Source organism: Sphaeramia orbicularis, chromosome 15 (assembly GCF_902148855.1).
Source record: "Sphaeramia orbicularis chromosome 15, fSphaOr1.1, whole genome shotgun sequence".
Lineage (NCBI taxonomy): Eukaryota > Metazoa > Chordata > Actinopteri > Kurtiformes > Apogonidae > Sphaeramia > Sphaeramia orbicularis.
Window position 1 is genome coordinate 2879832 of NC_043971.1, and position 25496 is coordinate 2905327.

Sequence of the window (25496 nt, forward strand, 5' to 3'; positions counted from 1 at the left end):
TCGAGTCAAGTCGAGTCGAGCCGATACCACGGCGTGGGAACGCGGCATTAGACTTACCTCAAAATTCTCTAATATTAATCTTTTTTTGTTTGTTTTTTCAGGAGTCCTTCTGATCTCATTTGTTTTATGTGAACTGTCTAATACACAGGTGTCAAACATACAGCCCATGTATTCTATTCTATTCTATTCTATTCTATTCTATTCTATTCTATTCTATTCTATTCTATTCTATTCTATTCTATTCTATAAGTATTTCCAGAGCCGTACGTAACAGACACGAGCGGCTGCAGAATCGGGAAGGACTAACGAGACCCACAACTGTCTTGGATGTTCGCAAACCTTGTCAGATTTCACAATTCTGGCGAGTGAGTGTTGGAGGGAAGGGGAGCTCCAAAGGCAGGGTGGGAGTGGGGATGAAGGGGTGGGACCCTCACACTTGAAAGAAAGGGAGAGAAGGAACGACAGGTTGATTTATTCAAAGAACGAGGAGTGGGCGAATCAAACTTTAATGGCTTTTGGGAGTGTAAGCCGTTCTCTCTACCCCTTCAATCTCACCCTCTCATGCTCTCCATCCTTCTGTGCTCCCTTCTTCCTTTCCTTCCTTCCTTCCTTTCCTCCTCTTATATTTTTTTCTGCCTCTCCACTGTCTATCTCTGTCTCTCTTTTGGAAATGCACTTTTTGATGGTCACTCACCGGTGCGAGCCTTCTTCTTCTGACAGACAAATCTCTGCACAGCGCGCAAATCAAGGTGCTCTTCATGCTCAGTGGGATAAAGTAAATGACAGATAGATAAAGAGGAAAAGGAGGTGATTTACCTTCACGAGTGGCAGCGTACATGATGCCTGGGCAGTGTTTGTTGTGTTAACCCCTGGACTGGAAAGAATGCCCGGAATGGAAGCGTTCCACAGGCCCCCACACCAAGCTTATTATCGTTAATGAAAATAAATCACATTCAGGCCCCCTGGTGGTCATATGGCCCCATAATATGAATGAAAAAAATTCAACTTCATGGATCAGTGGGAAAATAGTTGAAACTAGTGGAATACAGTAAAAATTTCAAATATCACTCGTTTTCTTCAAAATAAAATGTTGGTAACGGATAATGTATGATTATATAATGCAATGGCATCAAGGTTATTATCGTTAACGAAAACTAACAAAATGATAAAAACTAGAATTGAAAAAACATTTTCGTTAACTGAAATAAATAAAAACTATAATTAAAAGAAGAAAACCATAACTAACTGAAACTGTATTGTGTGTTTACAAAACTAACTAAAATCTATAAAAATTATAGATAAAATTCCCTTCGTTTTCGTCAATGTGGGATTGATACGAAATCGATTTATTTCGCTCTAGCAATTTTAGCTAGCAGCACCATACGACACTTTTTGGTCTGTCACTTGTGTTCACTTGTGGTTTCCAGTCGTCTTCTGGTCCCCACTCTACCTGGAAACATGGAGACTAAAGCAGCAGAGTCCTGTCTGGGATTTATTTGAATACGACGACAGAGAAGAAGAGAAAAGAGACCACTAGACTAAAATTAATACTAAAACTAAACTAAAACTAAGCATTTAGAAAGAAATGAAAACTAATAAAAACAAGAAAAGCACTCGGAGAGCACAGACCTCCACCAAGACAGATCTGCCCCCCCCCCACAATCACCACCAAAATTTAATCATTTCTTCCTTGTGCCAGTATCAACATTTCCTGAAAATTTCATGAAAATCCATCCATAACTTTTTGAGTTATCTTGCTAACAAACAAACAAACAAACACACAAAGCAAAGTGATCACAACACCTCCTGGCAGATGTTACTAGCAAACCTGATCTAAAAACGAATTAAAAGTAACTGAGTTAGAGAAAAAAAAAAATCGAAACTAAATAAAACTAAACTATAATGAAAAATCCAAAACTATTCTAATCTTGCCCCACACCCACTCTGACAACTGGTTTAAGCTGCCGTTTACCCGCAGAGGTTTAACCAAATGAATTGTCAGCGATGGAAGCCAACCGCTGCACTTCCTGCTGGAAAATTAGCTAAAAAACAAGCATGCACTTAGCAAATATGTGCAGATGGAAAAGCCCAAACCCCACTGCGCTCCAAAGTAAACCCCTCCAGTGGATCACGCTGAACTAAATCAGATAATTGCTTGAAATGCGAGGGTAAGCAGCTGTAAAACATGCTCCGCAGATAAGCCCACCATATGTAAGGAATTAAAAAATTAGCAGGCGAGTGTACGAGTTAGTTATAGGTTTAGAGGAAGGCTGATGTCAGAACACATCTGCATCTATACACACATGTGCAAATACAGTGTAAATATGAACAGATATTGCATCACAATTATTGAAAGAATATATACAATGGAAAGGGTGGTTCGTAGACTGCCACTACAGGAAGCTGAAATGGACAAACAGTGGAATAAATGGACTGTTTACAGAAGTGGGAATGGTGGGAAGACTGGAAAATGCAAATGCAATAAAACGTGTGTAGTGGACCCAAGCAATGTTGGTTTGTTTGGGTTTTTTTTTTTTTTTTGTTAAATGTGTGTAGAAAATGTCAATAAAAACTTAAGTGGAAACAAAATAAAAGGAAAAAATAGATAGAACGATAGATAGAACGATAGATAGAACGATAGATAGAACGACAGAACGATAGATAGAAATACTTGTTTTTTTCTTTATATTTTATGTTTAACAGCTGTCTTTTCTTTTTTCTATCTTCTCTGCACATTAGTTTTTGTATTTGTATATAGTTTAGTGGGATCAATTAAGTCCTCCTTATCTTATCTTAAAGGATCTTTCTCTGTTGTTGAAGCAAATTCTGCGTCCAGAATCACAAAATTTGAGTCATTAGTGAAGAAAACATTAAAGTCAACAGTGCAGTTTAAAATCTGAAATTCTATGACTTCATGTCAGAACAGGTTTTCCTACACAGTGCAGTTTGTGTCTGAGCTTCCACTACTTAAACCACAGTCTGAACTTTAACATACATTCACTATTCATATTCCCTCTAACATAATATTTATGAGTCTGTTGATTTCTGCTCAGTTTTATTTATGCAGTTTCAATCATGTTACATAATAATCTCCCCAATTCAGGTCAAGACCTTTCAAAGACTATACAGAGAGGAAGCGCAACCAATCACATAAACCTACGTATAAACAGAAAAACCTCAACTGAAGGATGGAGGATGGAGTACATTTTATCTCTGAATCAGATACATTAAAAAGTATATATACATATATATGTATAACTAAATAAATAAATAAATAAATAAATATTAGTCATGTCAATACTATACATACCTACAATTAATGGACAATAGATTAAAAATGGTTTCAGATTGCTTCCTGACGCACATTAAATAATGATTATTAAAACCTGGACTGTACTGTAAACAAAAATAGAATAGAATAGAATAGAATTTTACATTACATGGAAAACATAACAGAATAGAACAGCAATAACACTCGTAATGAAACGAATGTGGGCCAATGTTTGGGGGGGGGGGGGGGGGGGGGGACTACTCTTCTCTTTTTTTTCTTTCGTTTTTTAGTTTAAATTTTTGTTTGTTGTTAGTTGTTTTTTGGAAAACTGGAAAATTGGATATGCTTATACCTGTGCTGAAAGGATATCTATACTGAAAATGTGTCCTAATAAAAAGATAATTATGTAAAATAGAATAGAATAGAATAGAATAGAATAGAATAGAATAGAATAGAATAGAATAGAATAGAATAGAATAGAATAGCCTCTATTGTCAGTAAGTGTTCAATGAAATTAGGAGCGCTACTTCAGTCAGTGCAACAATATTAATTTAAAAAATATTCAGAAAATAAGAATAGAGCAAATATTAAATTATAAAAACTAAAAATACGATAAGAAAATAGAATGTAAAATTTTACAAAAGATAAGAATAGAGCTAAGTGGAATAAAAAAAAAAAAAAAAAAAAACAGATAGGAATGGACACAATATTAACAATAACAGTATGTGACAGTATGTATAACAGTACAAACAGTATGCATGTGCATGAACTGAAGTCTATATAAAAATAGTGCATTTATATTTTGATAAATACTGGATAACTATTGCATTGTTACTGCAGAACAGAAGATTATTGCATGACTTATTGCACATAACTCACATTTTGCAGGGTTATTGCGCATTATTGGAAGTGATTGTATGAGAATACATAGAGTAAAAAGCTTGTGTTTGTCTTTAAAACATTAAATGGAACAAAAAGACAAAACCAAAGACAGACACGGCAGTAGAAAACAGCCTGTGGACACCTGACGGTTTTAAACCCAGTCTAATAAAGTCAGTATCTGTTCATCTGTTTGTTTGTTTTTTTAGTTTTCAGTCGAGGTCTGTGTTTAACCTATGCCTTTAAATGTTTTATAGGTTTCATTATTCGTTATAAAAGTTAGGGGACTCCAGACCTGTTCATGAAACTTGAATGAAAAGTGAAAATGACTGGATCTAAGCTACTTTGAGATACTGCCACTTTTGATTCGAAGTTGGTCCAAAGCACCACAAATATGTAGGATGGAGTTCTAAATGGAGCATGAGGTGAGCCACATATTGACTGGCTTCCTTTTAACCTTCCCACTTTATCCATTTTTCCGTCTTTCTGCCTAAATCTGCCATCCATCCCCATTGGCTCAGGGTCTTAGTGTCAGGCAGAATTCTCTTTGAGGCCTGCGCCTGTCAACCAGCCAGCACTCAGCTCAGGAACCACTGGATTCAATTACACTACAGGAGAGCTGATACTGAAATTATTATGGGATAAATCCAACGGCTGGGCCTGAGTGTGTGTGTGTGTGTGTGTGTGTGTGTGTGTGTGTGTGTGTGTGTGTGTGTGTGTGGGTGTGTTTGTGTGTGTGGGTGTGTGTGTGTGTGTGTGTGTTTGTGTGTGTGGGTGTGTGTGTGTTTGTGTGCGCGCTTTTATATGATGGGGACATAAATGTGTTTACACCTTCACATACAGGGACTGTGATGCCTTTAGGGGACAAACCCAGGTTCGCAGGTCTTCATTTGGACCATCAGGGGATCCCAAAATTAGGGCTGTGTGTTGGCAAGAATCTGGTGATATGATATAAATCACAATACTAGGATCATGATATGATATATCATGATACTGTTAAAAGGGCCATTTTTTTTGTTTGTTTCTTTTTTTTTAAGGTTTTTTTCCTGGAAGAATTGAATTCCAGCAGAAATCTGCACAAATACTAAACACATTTTTATTTGATCCCAACAGGATCTAATGTTCTATCACAAAATGTTCCTGTGTTCAAACTGAAATTCTGTTTTACAGACATTCCAGTTTCAGATCCTGTTCAAATGTTCAGATTCTATTAGTTCAGTACTATCATCAGAACAGGATTTTTGGAACTAACATTATTTAAAGGTACAGGAGACTTTCGTGACCAGTGTTTCCTCAGATCTGTCCATCCTCAGTCATCTCCTCAGTTTCATTCGTCTGTTCGTCTGTCTGTCATTCCTCAGCTGAATCTCTTTCATTACAGTGAACAGTTTCTTAGTTCCATCCACCACAAACAAACCATGTGTTTACAGACAGAGGCAGGAGGAACTGGACATCTGAGGAAGTTTGTCATGACGTGCATTATGGGAAGTGAAGGCTCACACAGCCGCCTGACAACAGCAGCTGGAACTGACACGACGCAGAAACGGCAGGAGCTCCTTCCTTCTATGCATATTCCTTCAGCCGTTTCTGCGTTTCAGCCATTTCCACATCGTGTTTGTTTCATTCATATAATATCATATGGTTGTGCTGCCGCTGTCAGGCGGCTGCACGAACCTCCCTTTCCCACAATGCACATCGCGACAAAATTCCTCAGATGCCCAGTTCCTACTGGCTCTGTTTGTAAACACATGGTTTGTCTGTGGTGGATGGAACTAAGAAACTGTTCACTGGAATGAAAGAGACTCAGCTGAGGAATGACAGACAGACAAACAGACGAATGAAACTGAGGAGATGACTGAGGATGGACAGATCTGAGGAAACACTGGCCAAGACAGTCTCCCACACCTTTAACAGAAGAGTGTTAAGTAAGAATAAATAAAATATGAATAAAAAAGAAAAACAAAAAAACAAAAATGAACCTACACCATATCTGCATTTGAATAAATACCTAAAAATATCGATACAGTACTTTTTAATATCGATACAGTATTGTGAAATGAAATATTGTGATATATTGCAGAACTGATATTTTCTTACAGCTCTAGTTGTGATGGGAAAACGCTGCCTGGTAAAAGTGTTACTATGAGCCCGTTTACATCTGTGGAATAATCTGGAGCAAAACATAAAAATGTCTTCTTCAATTTGTGCATTTAAAAGGACGTATAAACCCACTATAATAAGAAAATATAGAACATTATCTGAATATGTGAAAATCTAGTTAGAATATAGAAGTATGCATAAAATAAGATATTATTGTAATTAATTATCACAATAAGAAGATATTATCACATTTACTGATCCTTGCATTTGTAGTAAATATTTAAAGTACATATAAATATTGTAGTTTATATATTTAAAAAAAAAAAAGGTTGATTATGCAAATCTGATTGTGTGTGAGGTGACTAAAAAAGTGCATGTGGATGGTTTGTATGGATGGTTTGTGTTATTGTGAAAATATAAAGGAAAAAAAGTTTGTTAACAAAGCGAAGGAAGTGGATTTAATTTAATTATTAGTTTGTAAAAAGGGGTGGGAGTCAATAAGATAGATTTCTTCCCACTCCTTTTTGAGCGCAGAAAAATTTTGTTTGACCATGTTTGTATGGTCCTGTGTTCTCTGATGATTCTGTGAGCTCGAAAATAAAACTACACTACTACTACTACTACTACTACTACTACTACTACTACTACTACATGCACACAAATACCTCTAAACAAAAAAATTGTGAATAACCTGAACATCCATGAACAATCTGATATTTCTTGTGAAAAATAAGTGTAATTTTAGTCAAAGTCAGGTTTATACAGCACATACAGAAGACTGAAACTGCAAAAACTCCAAAGCCCCACGGCGCAACAATGAATATAGTAGAAAAAATATTAAAAATACAACAGAATAAAACTATAAACAGAATATAAATGTACACAGAATATAAGTGTAAACAGCAGGGGGTTGAGAAGATGATAAATAAACAATAAAAAGTACAACAGTAAAGACACAGATGAGTTATGGAGCCTGTTTATACTCTGATCATTATCTGATTCCTGGATTTATCAGATTATTCCAGTCATCATGTAAACAGTATAATCTGATTATAATAAATCAGATTAACACACCTGGGTTTCTCCCCTATACTCTGATGTCTTCCTGCATGTGTACAGATTAATCTGATTTATTTAGGTCTTTTACATCTGCATACGTGTAAAAATAAATAAATAAATAAATCGTAGAAAATGGACACGATGTATCAAACATGAGCAGAAGACAATAACAGGAAGTTTAATTAGACTACATACACTATATGGACAAAAGTATTGGGACACAATGATGGAAATCACATTGAAGACAATTATTCCAGTTGAATAAAATGTTGTTGAAAATTCTATTTCTTCAAAATATGCTTTTTTTTTTTCAAATGCGTCCAGATTTTAGAGACACCCTGTAATAAGGGTAAATGTAACTGTAATCTGAACTAGGGATGCATATTATTGATTAATCCATTAATCATTAGTTGGTTGACCTTATTGATCAATTAACGATTAATTGATAAGCAGCGATTTTCCTGAGAACCTGAATTTCTCTTTCAATAGGGTCTATAAGAATAAAATATTGTTTATAGACTTCATGAAAAAATAATGTTTTTTTTTATTCTTCTGTAAAACACTTTTAATTCTACAGCAGTTTTATGTCTTTAATCTATTCTTGTATTTTTCTTTTATTTTTGGCTTTTCCCCTTTACGTCGCTTTGGAAAAAAGCGTCTGCCAAATGCATAAATGTAAATGTATAAAAAAGCAACAAAAAAAGTAACAAAACTATTAATGTTGAATGATTTTATAAGTTTTTTGTACGTGTCTATTTTTGCCACAACGTAGTACATTTAAGGAGAGCATAAGGGTTAATTTGATGACTTTACCCCTGTCACAGAGTTCAAACAGGTCTTTTCCATGTCAAACCTGTTTCATCTCCATCACTGTGCATGACTACAGTGTGTGCATCTGTACGACTGTTCTATGGATAAACTTCAGTCACAGGTACTTTACTCTGTGACAGTTGCTCAAATAAAAGCATTCGACTCCAAATAAAAGTGGATTCTCCGCTTTGTTCCTCACAGATATTTGTCATCCTTTACAGTAGGCGCTGCTTTACAACAAACATTTGTCTGTAACACAGTAAATTACTTTTTTGGATGCCGTAACCTGCTGTGACACAGGGCAGACGTTGAAGAAACACCGGGGATTAAATGTGAGCTTTGAGAAGTGAACAAAGGCAGAGAATAAAAGCCTCGAACAGATTCATCTACGTCCTACCTGACAGTGACAGAGGGTGTATCTGAAAGCAGCCTCCTCTGTTTCGCTGCCAAATCCTGCATCAAGCACTAAACAGCTCATTCACAGGCGTAATAGCAGCTCTCAAACACCCCCTGCCAATTTGATCTAAAACACCACTGTGTTTGTGTGTGTCTTTAGTGCATGGAATTCTGTCATGTTTTTCCACTCAAAACGGTCTGGGAGCTGCAGCGACCCAAAGTTGGGAGATGAAACCACGTTGGTTTGAGAATGCTCCAAGGACATGTACCTCCCAACACACTATTATCCAATTGAAAGGATTAAAAATGGAATAAATAAAGAGCTGAGAGCCAAACGGGCACAACGCCACACACACAAATGAACCCAGGTGTCACACTTCCACCTGAAGTGAGGGTGGGTGGCCAAAAGGCTGCCTGGAAAAGGTCTGATTTAACCTAAAACTATCGAAAAAACAAAAGACAAAGTCCATTTGATTAAAAAAAAAGGTGAAGAGCTTTATTGCCTTTAAAGTTCACCGTAGGAAATAAGCAAATAATAACAATAATAACAATAAAACAAGTGTTCAGAGAACACAAACCTCCGCCAAGCACCCTGAACGGTCTGCATGTGTGGATCCACTATTTCTTTTTAAATTATGGATGCGCAAAACAAATTTCATAATGATATTTCATGAATTGCATTTTTTATGATTTTTTGAAAATGGTGCATAAAAAATAACAAAAGCCAACAGAGCAGGACGGAAGAGAAATGGAGCGGAACGATATTTCGTACAAAGTTGAAGCTTGGTACCAGTCATGTGTTTGTCAAATTATTTTAAATTCCAATCAGTATTAGTTGAGTTCTAATTTTAAATGTGTGGTAAATGGGATTTTCAGTGTTAAATGTAAATGTCCACAGAGTCCACATTCCACAGTGGATGTGGACAATGTTGTGCCAGATACAAGAGATTGTTCTAAGCTACAGGTGGATCCAACTGGAGGCTAATCGGACTCATTTTGAATTTTTTATGAATTTTTGAAAATTGCTCAATGATGACAGATGGAAAATTACAGATGTTGTGACCTTGCTGTGACCTTGAACTTTGTGCTACTTAGCCCAAAATTGAATGGGTTGGTCCCAGGGCCTAGGCCTATCTGTGGGGAAGGTTTGGGAAAGATGGGTGGAAGAGTTTTCCCCTAAAGTTGCTAAAAAACAAACAAACAAACAAACAAACAAACAAACAAACTAGAAGCACTCGGAGAGCGCAGACCTCTACCAAGGCTGATCAGTGGGCTCCCGTGGCCCCCGTGGCCCCCCATCCCCGATCACCACCAAAATGTTATCATTTGGTCCTTGTGCCAGAATCAACATTTCCTGAAATTTTCATCCAAATCCGTCCATAACTTTTTCAGTTATCTTGCTAACAAACAGAGAGACAAACCAACGCCAACAAAAACAGAACCTCCTTGGTGGAGGGAACAAACACACAAAGCAAAGTGATCACAACACCTCCTGGTGGAGGTAATAAAAAGTAAAATTACACAAAAATGTTTACATTTACAGACCAGTATGTGGAATTGTACCAATATTCTGCCTGTTACTGAATGTTTTGTGTATTTGTAGATCCACTGTGATCTGTAAACTGTGATAAAATGATAAACTAAGGCGTAATATTGTTAAAACTGCACTTATTTTTCACGTTGTTCATATTTGTTCATGTTTTGTTCAAATACAGTTTGTAGATGTAAACATTTTTATTACAGAATTTATTTATTTTTCACTCAAAAACATAAAGAAAACTTTGGAGTTGATATTATTTATCAGTTCTTATCCTGTTATTTATATTATTTTACTGGTCCGGCCCACTTTAGATTATATTAGACTGTATGTGGCCTCTGAACTAACATGAGTTTGACAGCCCTGATTTAAAGGCTAGGCCCCTCCCACTGGACCATACCATTTGTAACTGGAATCAATTAAACATTTCATCTCACTCCACAGGTTATTGTCCATAGTTAACGTACAAAACAATGTATGTGTTTTAAACATACATCAAAGGAGTCATCTAATTCCTTATAGAATGTACACACCCACATCAAGCACTAAACAGCTCATTCACAGGCGTAATAGCAGCTCTCAAACACCCCCTGCCAATTTGATCTAAAACACCACTGTGTTTGTGTGTGTCTTTAGTGCATGGAATTCTATCATGTTTTTCCACTCAAAACGGTCTGGGAGCTGCAGCGACCCAAAGTTGGGAGATGAAACCACGTTGGTTTGAGAATGCTCCAAGGACATGTACCTCCCAACACACTATTATTCTACTGAAAGGATTAAAAATGGAATAAATAAAGAGCTGAGAGCCAAACGGGCACAACGCCACACACACAGATGAACCCAGGAAACATTAGTTAATTCACAGGGGGTCAAACATGCGGTCCGCGGGCCAAAACCGGCCCTCTGACGGCATGAATGTGCAAAATATTATCATGAAAATATTTGTGTTCTAAAACAGGGCTGTCAAACTCATGTTAGTTCAGAGGCCACATACAGCCTAATATGATCTGAAGTGGGCCGGACCAGTAAAATAATGTAAATAATAGGATTAGAACTGATAAATTATATCAACCCCAATGTTTTCTCTATGTTTTTGAGTGAAAAATAAATAAAATTCCGTAATGAAAATGTTTACATCTACAAACTGTATTTGAACATAACATGCACAAATATAAACAACCTGAAAAATAAGTGCAGTTTTAACAATATTACGCCTTAGTTTATCATTTTTATCACAACTTACAGATCACAGTGGATCTACAAATACACAAATCATTCAGTAACAGGCAGAAAATTGGTACAATTCCACAAACTACTCTGTAAATGTCAACATTTTTGTGTAATTTTACTTTTTTTTTCTTTTTACACTAAAATAAAGAGAAAAATTTGCGTTTTTCATTATTTATAGGTTATTCTGATAGTATTCTACTGGTCTGATCCACTTTAGATTGAATTGACCTAAAATGATTTGAACATCCTTGATTATTAATTTCTTCAGTGTAATTTTTGTATTTCACAAATTCATCCCACGGGCCGGATTGGACCCTTAGGTGGGCTGATTTTAGCCCCCGGGCCACATGTTTGACACCTGTGGGTTAGAGATACCAAGATAATCTTTTTTTGTTTGTTTTTTTGTTTTGCTTAATTCAAGCAAAACAAAAAACAAAAAAAATCTGCTAATGGAACAAGGGAAAATTATTTTGGTAAGATTTCTTGAAATAAGATTTTCCAGATCTACTGTCTAAAAATAAGTTCTTATATCTCAGTTACAAGGTACTCTTTAGGCAACTATGTTTTATTTTAAGTGTGAAGACATATTTTGACTAGAGCTGAAACAATTAATCGACTCAAAGTGCTAAAAAAAAAAAAAAAAATCATTCAACTACAATTCTCCTGAATCAAAGCTTTGTTTTCTTCATTTCTCTGCTGTTAAACATTGGTTCCACTGTTGTGTTTCACACGGACGCTTATTGTGACGGACAAAGAAGCTTCAATTCAGGAAAACTGCAATAGAATAGTTTATACTTCTTCCTACTCCTTTTTGACCATGCAAAATTCAGACTTGTATGTGCTTGAAGATAGATTCTGTCTATTTAAATGTTTATTTTTGTTTTATTTTGTTTTTTGTTTTGTTTTTATTTTGTTTCTTTGCATGTTCGAAATAAACAAATAAAATAAAATAAAATAAAAAATACTTCCCTTCAGTCAATTCAAGTCGATTAATCAAATCATGAATTTTTGCCTTCGTTTCAAGCACCTAATCAATTAATCGTTTCAGCTCTAATTTCGACTAGAAATGAGAAAAATACACTTGGTAAGATTTGGATTTTTGCAGTGTTTACTGGTCTGATCCACTGGAGGTCAAACTGGGCTGAATGTGGAACCTGAACTAAAATGAGTTAACTGATAAACATGAATAAATTCTTTCTCTGGTTCTGTTTTTTTTTCTCTCTCTTTCTGAGTCTCACCTTGGACAGATGTGCTTTACAGTGGAACGTCGGCCGTAGTTCATCCGAGCTTACTGTAGGTTACAGAGGGACGCTGAGATATGGCTGATAGAAAATAGAGGCTGAGGAGGGATTTGCTCACCTGCCCGCCACGAGAAACAGACAGTAAACAGATAAAGAATGGATACCTATCACCGGAGCCTCTCTGTGCTCTGCCTGTTCGCCGATACATTTAATCCATCTATACGCGGCGTTACAGCGCTGCTCTGATGTCAGCTCTCCAATCTTTTTTGCATCATCTCTGTTATTGAAGGCGAGATTCCACTACACTGCGTTTGTAGGAACTGCGTTTGAGTAAACAAGGTGAATGCATACGCTCGGCTAATGGATGCATATGTTATGTGTGTATGTTTGAGTACGAGAGGATGCACGTGCAGACCTGGGATGAGCCTTTTCAGTTTAAGTCTGTGCATTTTAAACACACACAGAGCGCTTATCACACGACCACACAGGCCGATAACGCCGCTGGACATGGGAATTGTCGCAAAGTGTCTGAATAATGACCCGCCTGCTGTGAATCGTGTAGAATCATGTAGAATTTAACAGCGCAGCACATGCTCACAGAGACGACGAAGACGGAAGACAGCTGGAATTTGGAGGCCGTGTTGAAGTTATGGGTCACATGACATGTAAAACGAATCAGGAAAGGACAGACACGCCCCTTTTTACACCTGGTATCACTGGTCTACAAGGAAAATGCTTCCAGAATAAAAGTAATGAAATTTTACCACATGAGAGTCGCTGATAAAGAAAAATCCAGTCAAAAATGCTGGTTGGCTGAACTTTCCAAGATACAGCCTTGGGTCAAAATGTGAAATTCAAGAATTAACGAGAGAATGAGTTTGACTCAAAAGGAATATTTGTCTCAGAGCTACAAGATCTACTTCAAAACACTGTCTGCACATTAGAATACATTCACTTTACAGCTTCTATTTAGTGGAAGAGTTATAAAACTATTATATAAATGTACATAAACCAATATATATGTGGAATAACACTTAATCATATACTTTGAAAACATCAGCAAACCGGCACTTTTGTCATTTATTTTCCAATTAATCTTATTAAAATACGTAACATTTAGCACATTTAATCTCTGAAGCAAATCATTTCTAAAAAATTGTAGACCAGTGCATTACAACATGTGATCAAGAAATCTGACCAAGACAATTTTCACTTGTTCCATTGGCAGATTGTTTTTGCATAATTCAGGTTGTTTTTTTTTGCTTAATTCAAGCCATAAAATCTGCCAGTGTTTACACCTGGTATTAAAATGGTGTCTGTGTTGTATATAAAATGAACAAGTTATGATGGAAGATGTAAATGTGTAGTGATCAGACTTTGACTGAAGGAAGTCTGGCTCACACTGGGTACGGTTACACGACGTTTTTTAAATCCGATTTATTTTTCCAGAAGAAATTAATTCGGAACTAAAGTATTTTCTCTTCTGTTTACATGGAAATGTTAAACCTGAATAAAGGTTTACATGAGAAACGTTTATTAGGTTCTGGCAGCCCTTTTGTTAGCTTAGCTTAGCCCTTCTGTTAGCTTAGCTTAGCATAGTCACTGCATTTCCATGGTCACACGTAGCCAGTTTTTTAAAGGTGATTTGTCGTCTTCTGTCAGTGATTTTCTGAAACCTGACTCTCCCTAATTATTTCTTCAGATCTGCGACTTCCTGCACTCATACAATCTGTGGACTGTTGTGTTGACAGAAGTTGGAAAATCTTTTTGTTGGAAGGGATGCATGCACTAAATTAGCTTTGCTTTAGCGTTTTAGCTTTGCATTAGTTTTTATTTCCCAGATTTTCTTCCTGCAGTAAGTCACATGACCATGATCTGAGCCTCAGTTTGTGATCATATTGACCCCAGCGGACTAAAGGAATGATTAGGGAGAACTGAATTTTCCAGAATCACTCCTAAAATACTACAAATCACCTCTAAAAGCCTGGCTACGTCTGAGCAGAGGAATGAAGCCATTATGCTAAGCTAGGCTAAGCTAAGCTAAGGTTAGGGCTGCAGTTCAAACTATTTGTCCCACTTGTGGAACTCATTAGTTCAGGACAAATGAATGAATCCAAAGCCAGTGTTGAACTGTTCCTTCAGGGTTTTCCAGGCTGGTAGATCCCATCAGAATATTCCACTGGAACGCTTTGGGAAGACTAGACTGCAGTGCAGATTCTTCCACCAGCGCAGAATGTGTGCGTCATCGCCACAGGACAAGACACTGAGCATGTGCAGAATGGAAGGAATAAAGTCCAAACGGAATAAAGGCTTTACATGTCCAGGAAGAATTTAGAGCGCAGTTAAAAGAGGATTAAACCACTGACTTTATTCGGATTTAAATTTATTCCGAACTATTCTTTTTCAACTGGAATAAGGTGTTTACATGGACATCTGAAATAGGATCAAACGTTTATTCAGATTAAACCAGGAATAAAAGTTGTCATGGAAACACATGGAATGTGTTGGAATATTAGGTTCCTAACTCCCTTCTGACCTGGAAATCACACTGAGTGCTCACATCACAGCCTAAATACCCCGACGAAAAGTCAAATAAGTGTCTAGCTCAGGTCCCGAGGTCACTTCCTCTGCTGTCAACACAAAACTCGACTGTTCCCACAGAAAGAATTGCAAGACTTTTCAGGTTATCAGTGAACTTAGAGTGAATGTACCGTTAATCATCTAAAGGTGGCTCATCATGAAGCTTAAAGTAAAGTTAAGAAAAGCAGGTTTTTGAGAATAATTTACCCGTTTTTTGAGGAGCTGGACCAGATTCTACCAGACCAGTCAATATTATAGAGTCTTTAACAAGACAGCAATGAAAGAGATGAACAGACATGACTTAAAATAATACAGATGAGTTTAACCCTTTTAATACCTACGTGAAAATGGCCTAAAACAGGGGTGTCAAACATGCGTCCCAGGGGCCAAATGCGTCCCACCAAAGGTTCCAATTCGGCCCGTGAGATGAATTTGCAAAGTGCAAAAATTCCACAGTCAAAGCTGTGGAACTCATTTTAGTTCAGGTTCCACATACAGACCAATATGATCTAGAGTCAAATAATAACATAAAAACCTACAGAAAATAATGATTCCAGATTTTCTTCTCAATTTGATGTGAAAATATTATTACACTATGCCTATAAATAATGACAACTTCAAACTTTTGTCTTTGTTTTAGTGCAAAAAATAACATTAAATTATGAAAATATTTACATTTACAAACTATCCTGTAACAATAAAATGTGAATAACCTGAACAAATATGAACAACCTCAAATGTCTAAAGAAAATTAAGCACAATTTTAACAGTTTTCTGCCTGTTATTAAGTGTTTAGTGTCTTTGTAGATCCGATCCATAATGCACATGTAGAAATGATACGTTGAGGCAGAATAAAACTGCGCTTATTTTTCTTAAGAAATTTCAGTTTTTTCAGGTTATTCACATCTTTTTCTGTTTGAATAGTTTATAAAAGTCAGTATTTTCATAATTTAATGGGTTTTTTTGCACTAAAACAAAGAGAAAAATTTGAAGTTGTCATTATTTATCGGTTATTCTGCTATTATTTTTCTGGTCCGGCCCACTGGAGATCAAATTGAGCTGAATGTGCCCCATGAGAGAACATAAGTTTGAGACCCCTGGCCTAAAATGTTCAGCTCGAATCTGATACGAATCGGATTTAGAAGCACATATGAAAGTGGCCTGGGTCGGATTTGAAAACACTGAATTTGTGCTGTTCAAACCGTCTTTAACAGATCGGACACAGGTCACATATGGGCAAAAAAAAAATCGCATTTGGGCCACGTTTGCTTGCAGTGTAAAATATTCAGCTAACATAACATCTTTTTTGTTTGAATAGTTTACAAAACTAAGTATTTTCATAATTTAATGTTTTTTTTTTTTTTGCACTAAAACAAAGACAAAAATTTGGAATTGTCATTATTTATGGGTTATTCTGTTCTTATTTCACTGGTCCGGCCCACTGCAGATCAAATCAGGCTGAATGTGGAACCTGAAAGAACATGAGTTTGAGAGCCCTGATGAAGCCGACGCCGGACACAGTGCCCTCACAGCAGCTCGTGGTCTCAAACTTTGAAACTAAAGCGTATACGTACGGCTGTAGCGTATAAAGCAGACATTCTGAGGCTTTGAAGACCGCAGAGAAAGAGGCCAAGCGTGTGTGTTCAGAGTGAGTGTGTGAAACCACGGGGGACTGCAGAAGCTGTTAGCGCCGGCATCTGATGTGGTCCCAGCGGTTCTGGCTCAGAGATCTGATCCCAGTGGGGAACTCCGAGGGTCAGCGGGCCAGGGTGGGGGATTTAGGGAGGGATCTTCTTCAGGACTCGGACTGTCCTGCAGATGCGTGCTTGGGTTTTTGTTTGTTTTTTGTGAGCTGCCAATAAAATGCTATCAGTGGATCGCGGGCTACCTGTCGCGCTCGGGGAATGCCAGAACTGCTTCTTCCCAGTATGTCGTAGTCTGAGTCCATCATCTCATCCAATAATGGATCTGGGTTGTGGCCCATCTGCTGTTCTATCAAAACATTATTTCTGGCGACGGCGGCGTCTCTTTGCATCCAGTCTCTGCTGCTGCTGCTGGCTGCCTCCGTGTGTGGATGCTGTAAATCTGGCCAGCTCATTAGCACTGACAGAGGGAATGCTAGCAGCCCACCTGCTCCCCTTCACCCTCTTTATAGCTCTACAAATTAAAACGACATTTACACACACTCGCCCCCCTCTCTGCGACTGCACTGCTCACCTTGCCACTCACTTTGCTTCATCTGCTCACTGCCAACCTGCTTTATACCTCATCCTTAACTATTCTCACCGTCCTCCTCCGCTTCCACTCCTGTTTATTTACTATGCGCTGTTGTTGTCACAGCATTAAATTGTATGTTTTTATTCCTTCCAGCCATCATTGTTTATCTCTTAAAAAAGGACCTGAAACAATAAATAATACAAGTGTAGTTTATTTCTTTGTACCTGGGCTAATTTATGGCACTACAATTAAATGTGTTATTCACTTGGATTTATTCAAAAACCAGATTGTAATTCACTGTTTTTCACTTTGTCACCAGTCGAGTGGACTTACATTTTATGTCATTAGAACATGTTCATAATATTTCAGTGATACTACATTCAAAATGATAATAGTTATGCTGCCTTCCAGACCACCCGTAACTCCTGTTTTTCCAACCTTCTACTGGTGAAAATGCACTGGAATGTCAGTCAAACCTGTGACTTCCCACCCGTGAACTCATGCTACATCCATGTACTCCCAGTTCCGAGCCCTGATGTCACGTCATCCCCCATGGTTGCAGTGTTTATGCCAAATTGTTCATTAAAACAAGATATTGCTCTAACATAATTCATCCACAAATGTTCTGCATAAGCAGTAGCTACTCTAACGTTAAGACAAGAATAAATCCATACCAAATATGTATCCAAATATACAAATAACATAACATAAAAGGTGTAACTTCTCTTGCCTTATGCGCCGTTTTTCATCAAATAAGCAAAGAGCAAACACCTCTGGGATAGAAATGACTGAAAATGACTTTAACATACGGTCCACCATGCTGGTTTGTTTACATCTAACTCCCACAATTCCTTGCGCTCAGACAGTTTGGTGTGACTTGCCTGGAACGTTACAAAGTCGTGAGTCGGGGTGTTAGAAAATATCGGTTCTGCAATATCTCACGATACTTGATTTCACTATACTGTATCGATATTTTTAGATATTTTTAGATATTTATTATTTTTCTTTATTGTTTACATCTTATTTATTATTATTTAACACTGTTTTATTAAATAATGGTTATTTGAAGCATCCTAAAAGCACTTTTTACTGTCTGAGAGGCAGATGGTAGTTCATTTGTTGGGACAGAAATCCTGTTCTGATGTTAGTTGTGAACTAATAGAATCTGAACATTTGAACAGGATCTGAAACTGGAATGTCTGTAAAACAGAATTTCACTTTGAACACAGGAACATTTTGTGATAGAACATTAGATCCTGTTGTGATCAAATAAAAATGTGTTTAGTATTTGTGCAGATTTCGGGTGTAATTCAATTCTTCCAGAAAATATTATTTTTTAAAAATAAACAAAATATTGCTTTTTTTTTTTTTTTTTAACAGTATCATGATGTATCGTATTGTGATCCTTGTATTGTGATTTATATCATATTGCCAGATTTTTGCCAATACACACCCCTAGTTGTGAGTCGTGGTTTGATGTCGTGACTTACGGGCTCACAAACCTGCCTGGAACGCAGCATTAATGTGCTACATCACACTAGCTTGTTTCAAGATGGCTGCCCCCTGCTGGTGACAAAGTGTAAAACAATGTCGTTTTGTGATAAATCTACGTGAATGACACGTTTTATTGCAGTGTCATGTATTACCGCAGGTCCAAAAACATAAACCACAGTAATATTCTCCAGTGTTTCAGGTCCTTTAACTCTTCACTTTCACATTATGTTTCATTTTCCACGGCTACGTCTTATTGTTTCAGGCTTCAGCTGTTTCCAAAGCAAAGAAAAGCTGAATAAAAACCCGCTGTTGTGTCTAGAGTTTTAAGGAACGTGATCTATTGCTGCATCCCACGGCCTCAGATAAAACCGATCACTGGGACTGTGGGGGTGGGGCACTGACATAAGCAGTAATTCACCCACTAACACACGGGAACTAACAATATGTACGTGAATGAGGGTCAAACAAAGCTCTGTTTAATGGCTTTCTGGAGGCTAAACCGGAGTCTATTATTTGCACAGTGTACGTGGACTGGAAGTGAGTCCCCCAGTCTGCAGCAGTAGTTGTACTGCCCCAGAGAACCCTCCCTGGTGGGTGGTCTAAACAGCCTAGTCTAAACAGCCCTTTTTCCCCATTTATTTGCCTGACTTTATGGATTGAGGAGAGAAAAAGCCAGTGGCTTTGAAGATTTGGTGAAGACTCAGGAAGGAGTATGTGCTTCAATATAAACACAACAAGATATGTGTATGTGTGGATTTCAGCCCCTGTTTGAAGTCCTCCACTCCACTCCAGCAATTACTTCATATCAAGGATTAGATGAGCGAGAGGGCAAAGAGGAGAAAGACAGACGGAGGGAAAAAAAAAAAAAAGCAAGAGCTGAGAAAAGGGAGGTAGCAGATTCAGAAAGGCCAGAGAAGCAGCAGAAACTGAGAAAGGAGATTGAGGTCTGAGAGTTTTCCTTCACTATTGAAAAAGATGCACTCACTCTCTAAACATGAGCCCGATGACAACATCCCAAATCACAGACGCATCGCAGTTCAGGTGAAATGCAGCCATTTTCACAGCAGAACGGTAGAAAAGCACTATGAATAGCTGATGGATGCAGCCATCAAGCAGTTACTTCTCTTACAATAGTCGTGCCCTACGGTGAATTTCATACATGTTTTCAGTCCTTTTCTTAGATTCAGGAGACAAACCTTCAAACCTTCAAACCAGAGCGTTTTCACGTTAGATACAGCCGAGGAAAAGGCTCTTATATGACGTCACCTCGGTCCTGTTTGCGTTATTGTGGTATTAATGATACGTGCTATTGCAAATACAGACCGTAGGATTGGCACCTTGTTTATCATCTCAGTTTCTAGTGATTCTATGCGTTTCAGCCGCAATTTAGTCCATAATAAAAACTATAGAAACTGGAAAACCCCTACAATTACATCTCGTTAAAGAGCAGAAACACAATCACACACAAACTCTCACACTACTGTGATATTTCACATTAACACAAAACATTTAAATGTCTGTATAAAAGTCATCTCCAGCTGTTCATGTAACTCCATCAGGTCTGAGATGTGTTTGATTCATGTCTGACTCTTTTTCAGTTCATCCAGACTAAAATGCAATCCTAAAGTTTGACTATCTGACTCTTAAAACATTATGTCAATAAATATATCCAAGATTTCAGAGAGCAGAGCTAGGCATCACAGCCCCTCTGCACTCCAAAAGAGGCTGAGCACAGTTACCTACAGTGGAGCTTTGGAAATTACCTGTTTTTCATCAGTTTCTAGTGTTTCTTTGCATTTCAGACCATAATAAAAACTCCAGAAACTGAAAAGAACCTTAAACTGTACAGCCAAACAGATTGGTAGAACAATCTGCCCTTGTTTATCGTCACAGTTTCTGGTGTTTCTTTACATTTCAGCCAAAGTTCAGTCCATAATAAAAACTGCAGAAACTGAAAGAATCCTCAGACTTTACAGTCAGAAGGATTTGCACAATTTGCCCTTGTTTATCGTCAGTTTCTAGTGTTTCTTTGCCTTTCAGTCACAGTTTGGTCATTCATAAAAACTACAGAAAACTGCAAAAACCCTCAAATTGCATGTCATAAATGAGCAGATACATGATCACACAAAGCTTTCAACAACTGCAGACAAAGTTTCATGCTTCTATCACAGTTCACATCTAACACAATATAATCAAGTGCCCATCAAAATAAGTTGCAGCAATTACTGTTATTCTCGCTGTGCATCACAGCCCCTCTGCACTCCAAAAGAGGCTGAGCACAATTAGCTACACAGTGTAGCTTTGGAAATTACATGTTTTTCATCAGAGTTTCTAGTGTTTCTTTACATTTCAGCCCATGGTCAGTCCAATAATAAAAACGGCAGAAACGAAAAAAAAAAATCCTCAAACTGTACAGCCAAAAGTATTTGCACAATTTGCCCTTGTTTTTCATCACAGTCTCTAGTGTTCCTGGTGTTTCTTTGCCTTTTAGCCACAGTTCAGTCATTAATAAAAATTACAGAAACTACAAACCCTCAAACTGCATGTCATTAATGAGCAGATACACAACCACACAAAGCTTTCAACAACTGCAGACAAAGTTTCATGCTTCTATCATAGTTCACATCTAACACAATGTCATGAAATGCCCATCAAAATAGGTTCCAGCAATTATACTTTTATTTTTTATTTTGTTCAGAAAAGGTATAGATTTTAGATGTTACCCGCTTGACAGTTTCGACTGTGACTGATTGGTCCGTCGAGCCGACCAGCTGATAAATGACACGTCAGAAGCATGTCGGATGACGCTTCTGAGGAAGACTGGAGTCACAGTGGAAACTGTCAAGCAGGAAACATCTAAACAGGGGTCTCTAACTCATTTCTGTCAGGGGCCACATTCAGCCCGATTTGATCTGCAGGGGGCCGGACCAGTAAAATAAAAACAGAATAACCTGTAAATAATGACAACTCCAAATTTTTGTCTTTCTTTTACTGCAAAAAACCCGATTAAATTATGAAAACACTTACTTTTATAAACTATTTAAACAAAAAAGATGTGAATAACCTGAAAAAACTGAAATTTCTTAAGAAAAATAAGTGCAATTTTAATAATTATTCCTCAACTTCTCATTTTTCCATGTGCATTCTGGATCAGATCTACAAAGACCCTAAACACTGAGGAACAGGAAGAAAAGAGTTCAAATTGTGCTTAATTTTATTTGGACATTTCAGGTTGTTCATATTTGTTCAGGTTATTCACATTTTATTGTTACAGGATAGTTTGTAAATGTAAATATTTTCATAATTTAATGTTATTTTTTGCACTAAAACACAGAAAAAATTTGAAGTTGTCATTATTCATAGACATAACGTAATATTTTTTTCCACATCAAACTGAGAAGAAAATCTGCAGTCATTCTTTTTTGTCGGTTATTATGTTATTATTTGACCGTAGATCATATTGGTCTGTATGTGGAACCTGAACTAAAATAATTTTGACAGCTTTGACTGTGGAATTTTTGCACTTTGCAAATTCATCCCACGGGCCACATTGGAACCTTTGGTGGGCCGCATTTGGACCCCGGGCCGCATGTTTGAGACCCCTGATCTAAAAGTATACCTTGTCTGAACAAAAGAAAAAAGAAAAGTATAATTACATTAACAGAAGACCAAATGAACATCATCAGCCTTAAGTTCCAGCAGCTCCTCTTATTCTTGCTGTGTGTCACAGCATCTCTGCACTCCAACACAGGCTGTGCACTATAACAGTGTAAATTTGTGAATTAGATGCTATATTTTTGTCACATTTTCACCAGTTTTGCAACTGAAAAAGCCATTTGTGTGTGGATCTGGCACTAAGCAGATCGCAACAATCCTTCATAAAGGAATTTTACCTCATTTATTTTCTCTGCAGCACCTTTTTTTTTTGACATCACGTGTCCAATTGCTGCCTTTTAAGTCGTTAGTTTCACTTTTGGTAAGCCTTACCTCTGGGATGTGGACGGTGTACGGCTGCCCGTGGAAGGTGGGTGCGTTATCGTTGACGTCCCCAATCTGGATGTTTACTGTGTCTTTGATCACCTGAGGGAGGAAACACCTTGGTAAGACTCTTCCAAAAACCACCTCCGCATTCACTTGACAGAGGACGGCAGTCGCTGAGAATGTGTATTAGCCGTGCCAAGCCGAGATTTAAAGTGAAAGAAAACAGGCCAAGTGTGTGAGAGATTACCCGCAGGCGAGAGTAGGTTGAACGTCAGTATGTTTCAGCAACTAAACTGTGTTGAGTGAGACAGGTGTCAGAATGATTACATGAGAGAAAGGGAGAAAAAAACGGGGTGATATTGAAAGTGAGAGACTGAAAGAGAGACAGATTGAGGGGAGGCCTCGGTGTTGCATGTGGTCCGGCTACATCCAGGTGTCGGCGTTCGACAGAGGTGTCATAACAGTGATCAGAGTGGAAATCCGCCTCTTACCTCCTGAATGTCACTCACGTAGAACTCCACCTGCATCTCCGACTTGGTCTGGTGGAAACAGAAACACACATAATCAGCACCAACCCTGAACAAAGCCGCCACGCAAAGCAGCGGTGAGCAGAAACAGAATGAGACAGCCAGTTCAAACCCTGTAATCTTCACTTTTTCACCGCTCTTTCATCTCCATAATTCATATTCCATCTCCCATTTTCCAAATTGTCCTGAGTGTGTGTTCTCTTACAGTATGATGCATTTGCTTTCATAACGGGGGGAACGCGTGCATCTGTAGCGGCCTCACCTCGCGGTCCAGTTGCTGCCGAAGCCAGACCACGCCGGTGTCTTTATTTACAGAGAAATACTTCATGGCCTCCTCTCCTAGAATCCCGTACGTGAGGGGTTCTTCTTCAGGATCCACGGCCTTCAGCTGGGCCACCGAAGAACCTGACGGACACAAACACAAACGCTTCCGATTAGTTAAATGACCTTGGATTCGGTAAATTAAGGAACAGGATATTTGCAGGCTTAATGGACTCACTGCTAAATCCCTTAGCCCCTTTGAACATCTTTATTTTTGTGGAATACCAAAATAAAAGCTTGTAACAGAAGAACTCTGAGGCACAAACAGGAGTGTAAGTGTTCAGAGAACGCAAACCTCCACCAAGCACCCCCAACGCTGTGCATGTGTGGATCGACTGTTTCTGTTTAAATCCAACAGTTTCCAGGTTGTTCCATACAGCAGAAACAGTTGAAGCTTGGTCCCAGTCATGTGTCTGTCCAATTAGATTCAATTCATATCAATATTAGTTGAGTTCTAATTTTAAATGTGTGGTAAATGGGATTTTCAGTGTTCAGTGTAAATGTCCACAGAGTCCACATTCCACAGTGGATGTGGACAATTTAGTTCCACATACAAGAGACTGTTCTAAGCTACAGGTGGATCCAACTGGAGGAGAATCGGAGTCGTTTTGAATTCTTTATGAATTTTGGAAAATGTCTCATTGATGACAGATGGAAAATTGTAGATGTTGTGACCTTGCTGTGACCTTGAACTTTGGCCTACTGGGACCAAAATGGACTGGGTTGGTCCCAGGGCCTAGGCCTATCTGATGCTAACAATCTAATCTAATCTAATTTAATACAGTCTAACCTAATCTAATACAATCTAGTCTAGTCTAATCTAATCTAATGTAATTAATCTAATTTTATCTAATATAGTCTAATATAATATAATATGATCTAGTCTAGTCTAATTTAATTTAATCTAGTCTAATCTAATACAGTCTAATCTAATTTAATCTAATCTAGTCTAATCTAATTTAAACTAGTCTAATCCAATCTAATACAGTCTAATCTAATCTAATTTAATCTAATCTAGTCTAATTTAATTTAATCTGATTTTATTTTATCTAATACAGTCTAATCTAATCTAGTCTAGTCTAATCTAATCCAATCCAGTCTAATCCAAACTAATCTAATCTAATCTAATCTAATCTAATCTAATCTAATCTAATCTAATCTAACATTCTGGTTTTTCTCCAAAATAAAACTACACTATTATCAGTTCAAATATCACCATGAACCACCATCTTTCACCAAACTTAAATTAATCTTTCAGATCAGCAGAGCGGAGCGTCCTAACAGCATCTGCAGCATCACAGGTTCCAGCTCTGGAGACGGTTCCGCTCTGACCCGGTCTGACCCGACCCGGTCTGACCCGACCCGGTCCAGAGGATCATCAGGAACAGAAAAGGCAGAAGAAGCAGCGAGGACGACACCGTGACCCTTTCGAGCCGGAGCGATGAGGCTCATTACCGGACGGGGGTCAAAACTGCTCGGACAGGACGCCATAATGACCCCCCCCCCCCCACCATCTCCCCCATGGTAGAAAGAGGCCACTGAAGAAGAACAGACGGACGGACGGACGCTCACACATCAACACACGAGTGCATCAGGCCTGTCAGTCGCTTAACACAACAACCAATTAGGCCTCACAATCACACACCCCTTCGCGTTTTATTAATACACCCCATTTTCCTGTGAAAGGGTGGCAAAAATGACTAATTAATATAACGATTTATGAACCCCTCTCATTGCGTCTAATGAGATTTATGCAAATTCAGCTGCTTTCAATATGAGTTATAATTTGGTTGAAGACGGTGCAAATTAAGCATTTTACCTCATAGTCATCAATAATAACTGATCTTTTTTTT

The 25496-nt window shown here is 37.9% G+C and overlaps 1 protein-coding gene across 1 annotated transcript in view; it reads right to left on the reverse strand.

Moving 5' to 3' along the window:
- Window positions 1-23722, reverse strand: part of LOC115434550 (cadherin-23-like) — a 219508-nt gene extending 195786 nt beyond the window's left edge. The window contains exons 1-3 of the mRNA XM_030156586.1: window positions 23585-23722; window positions 23287-23334; window positions 22802-22894 (exon numbers count right to left, since the gene is read on the reverse strand). Of these exons, the coding sequence (XP_030012446.1) occupies window positions 22802-22894; window positions 23287-23334; window positions 23585-23650 (207 nt within the window). The 5' untranslated portion in view covers window positions 23651-23722. The remainder of the gene's footprint in view (window positions 1-22801; window positions 22895-23286; window positions 23335-23584) is intronic.
- Window positions 23723-25496: the final 1774 nt, after the last annotated feature.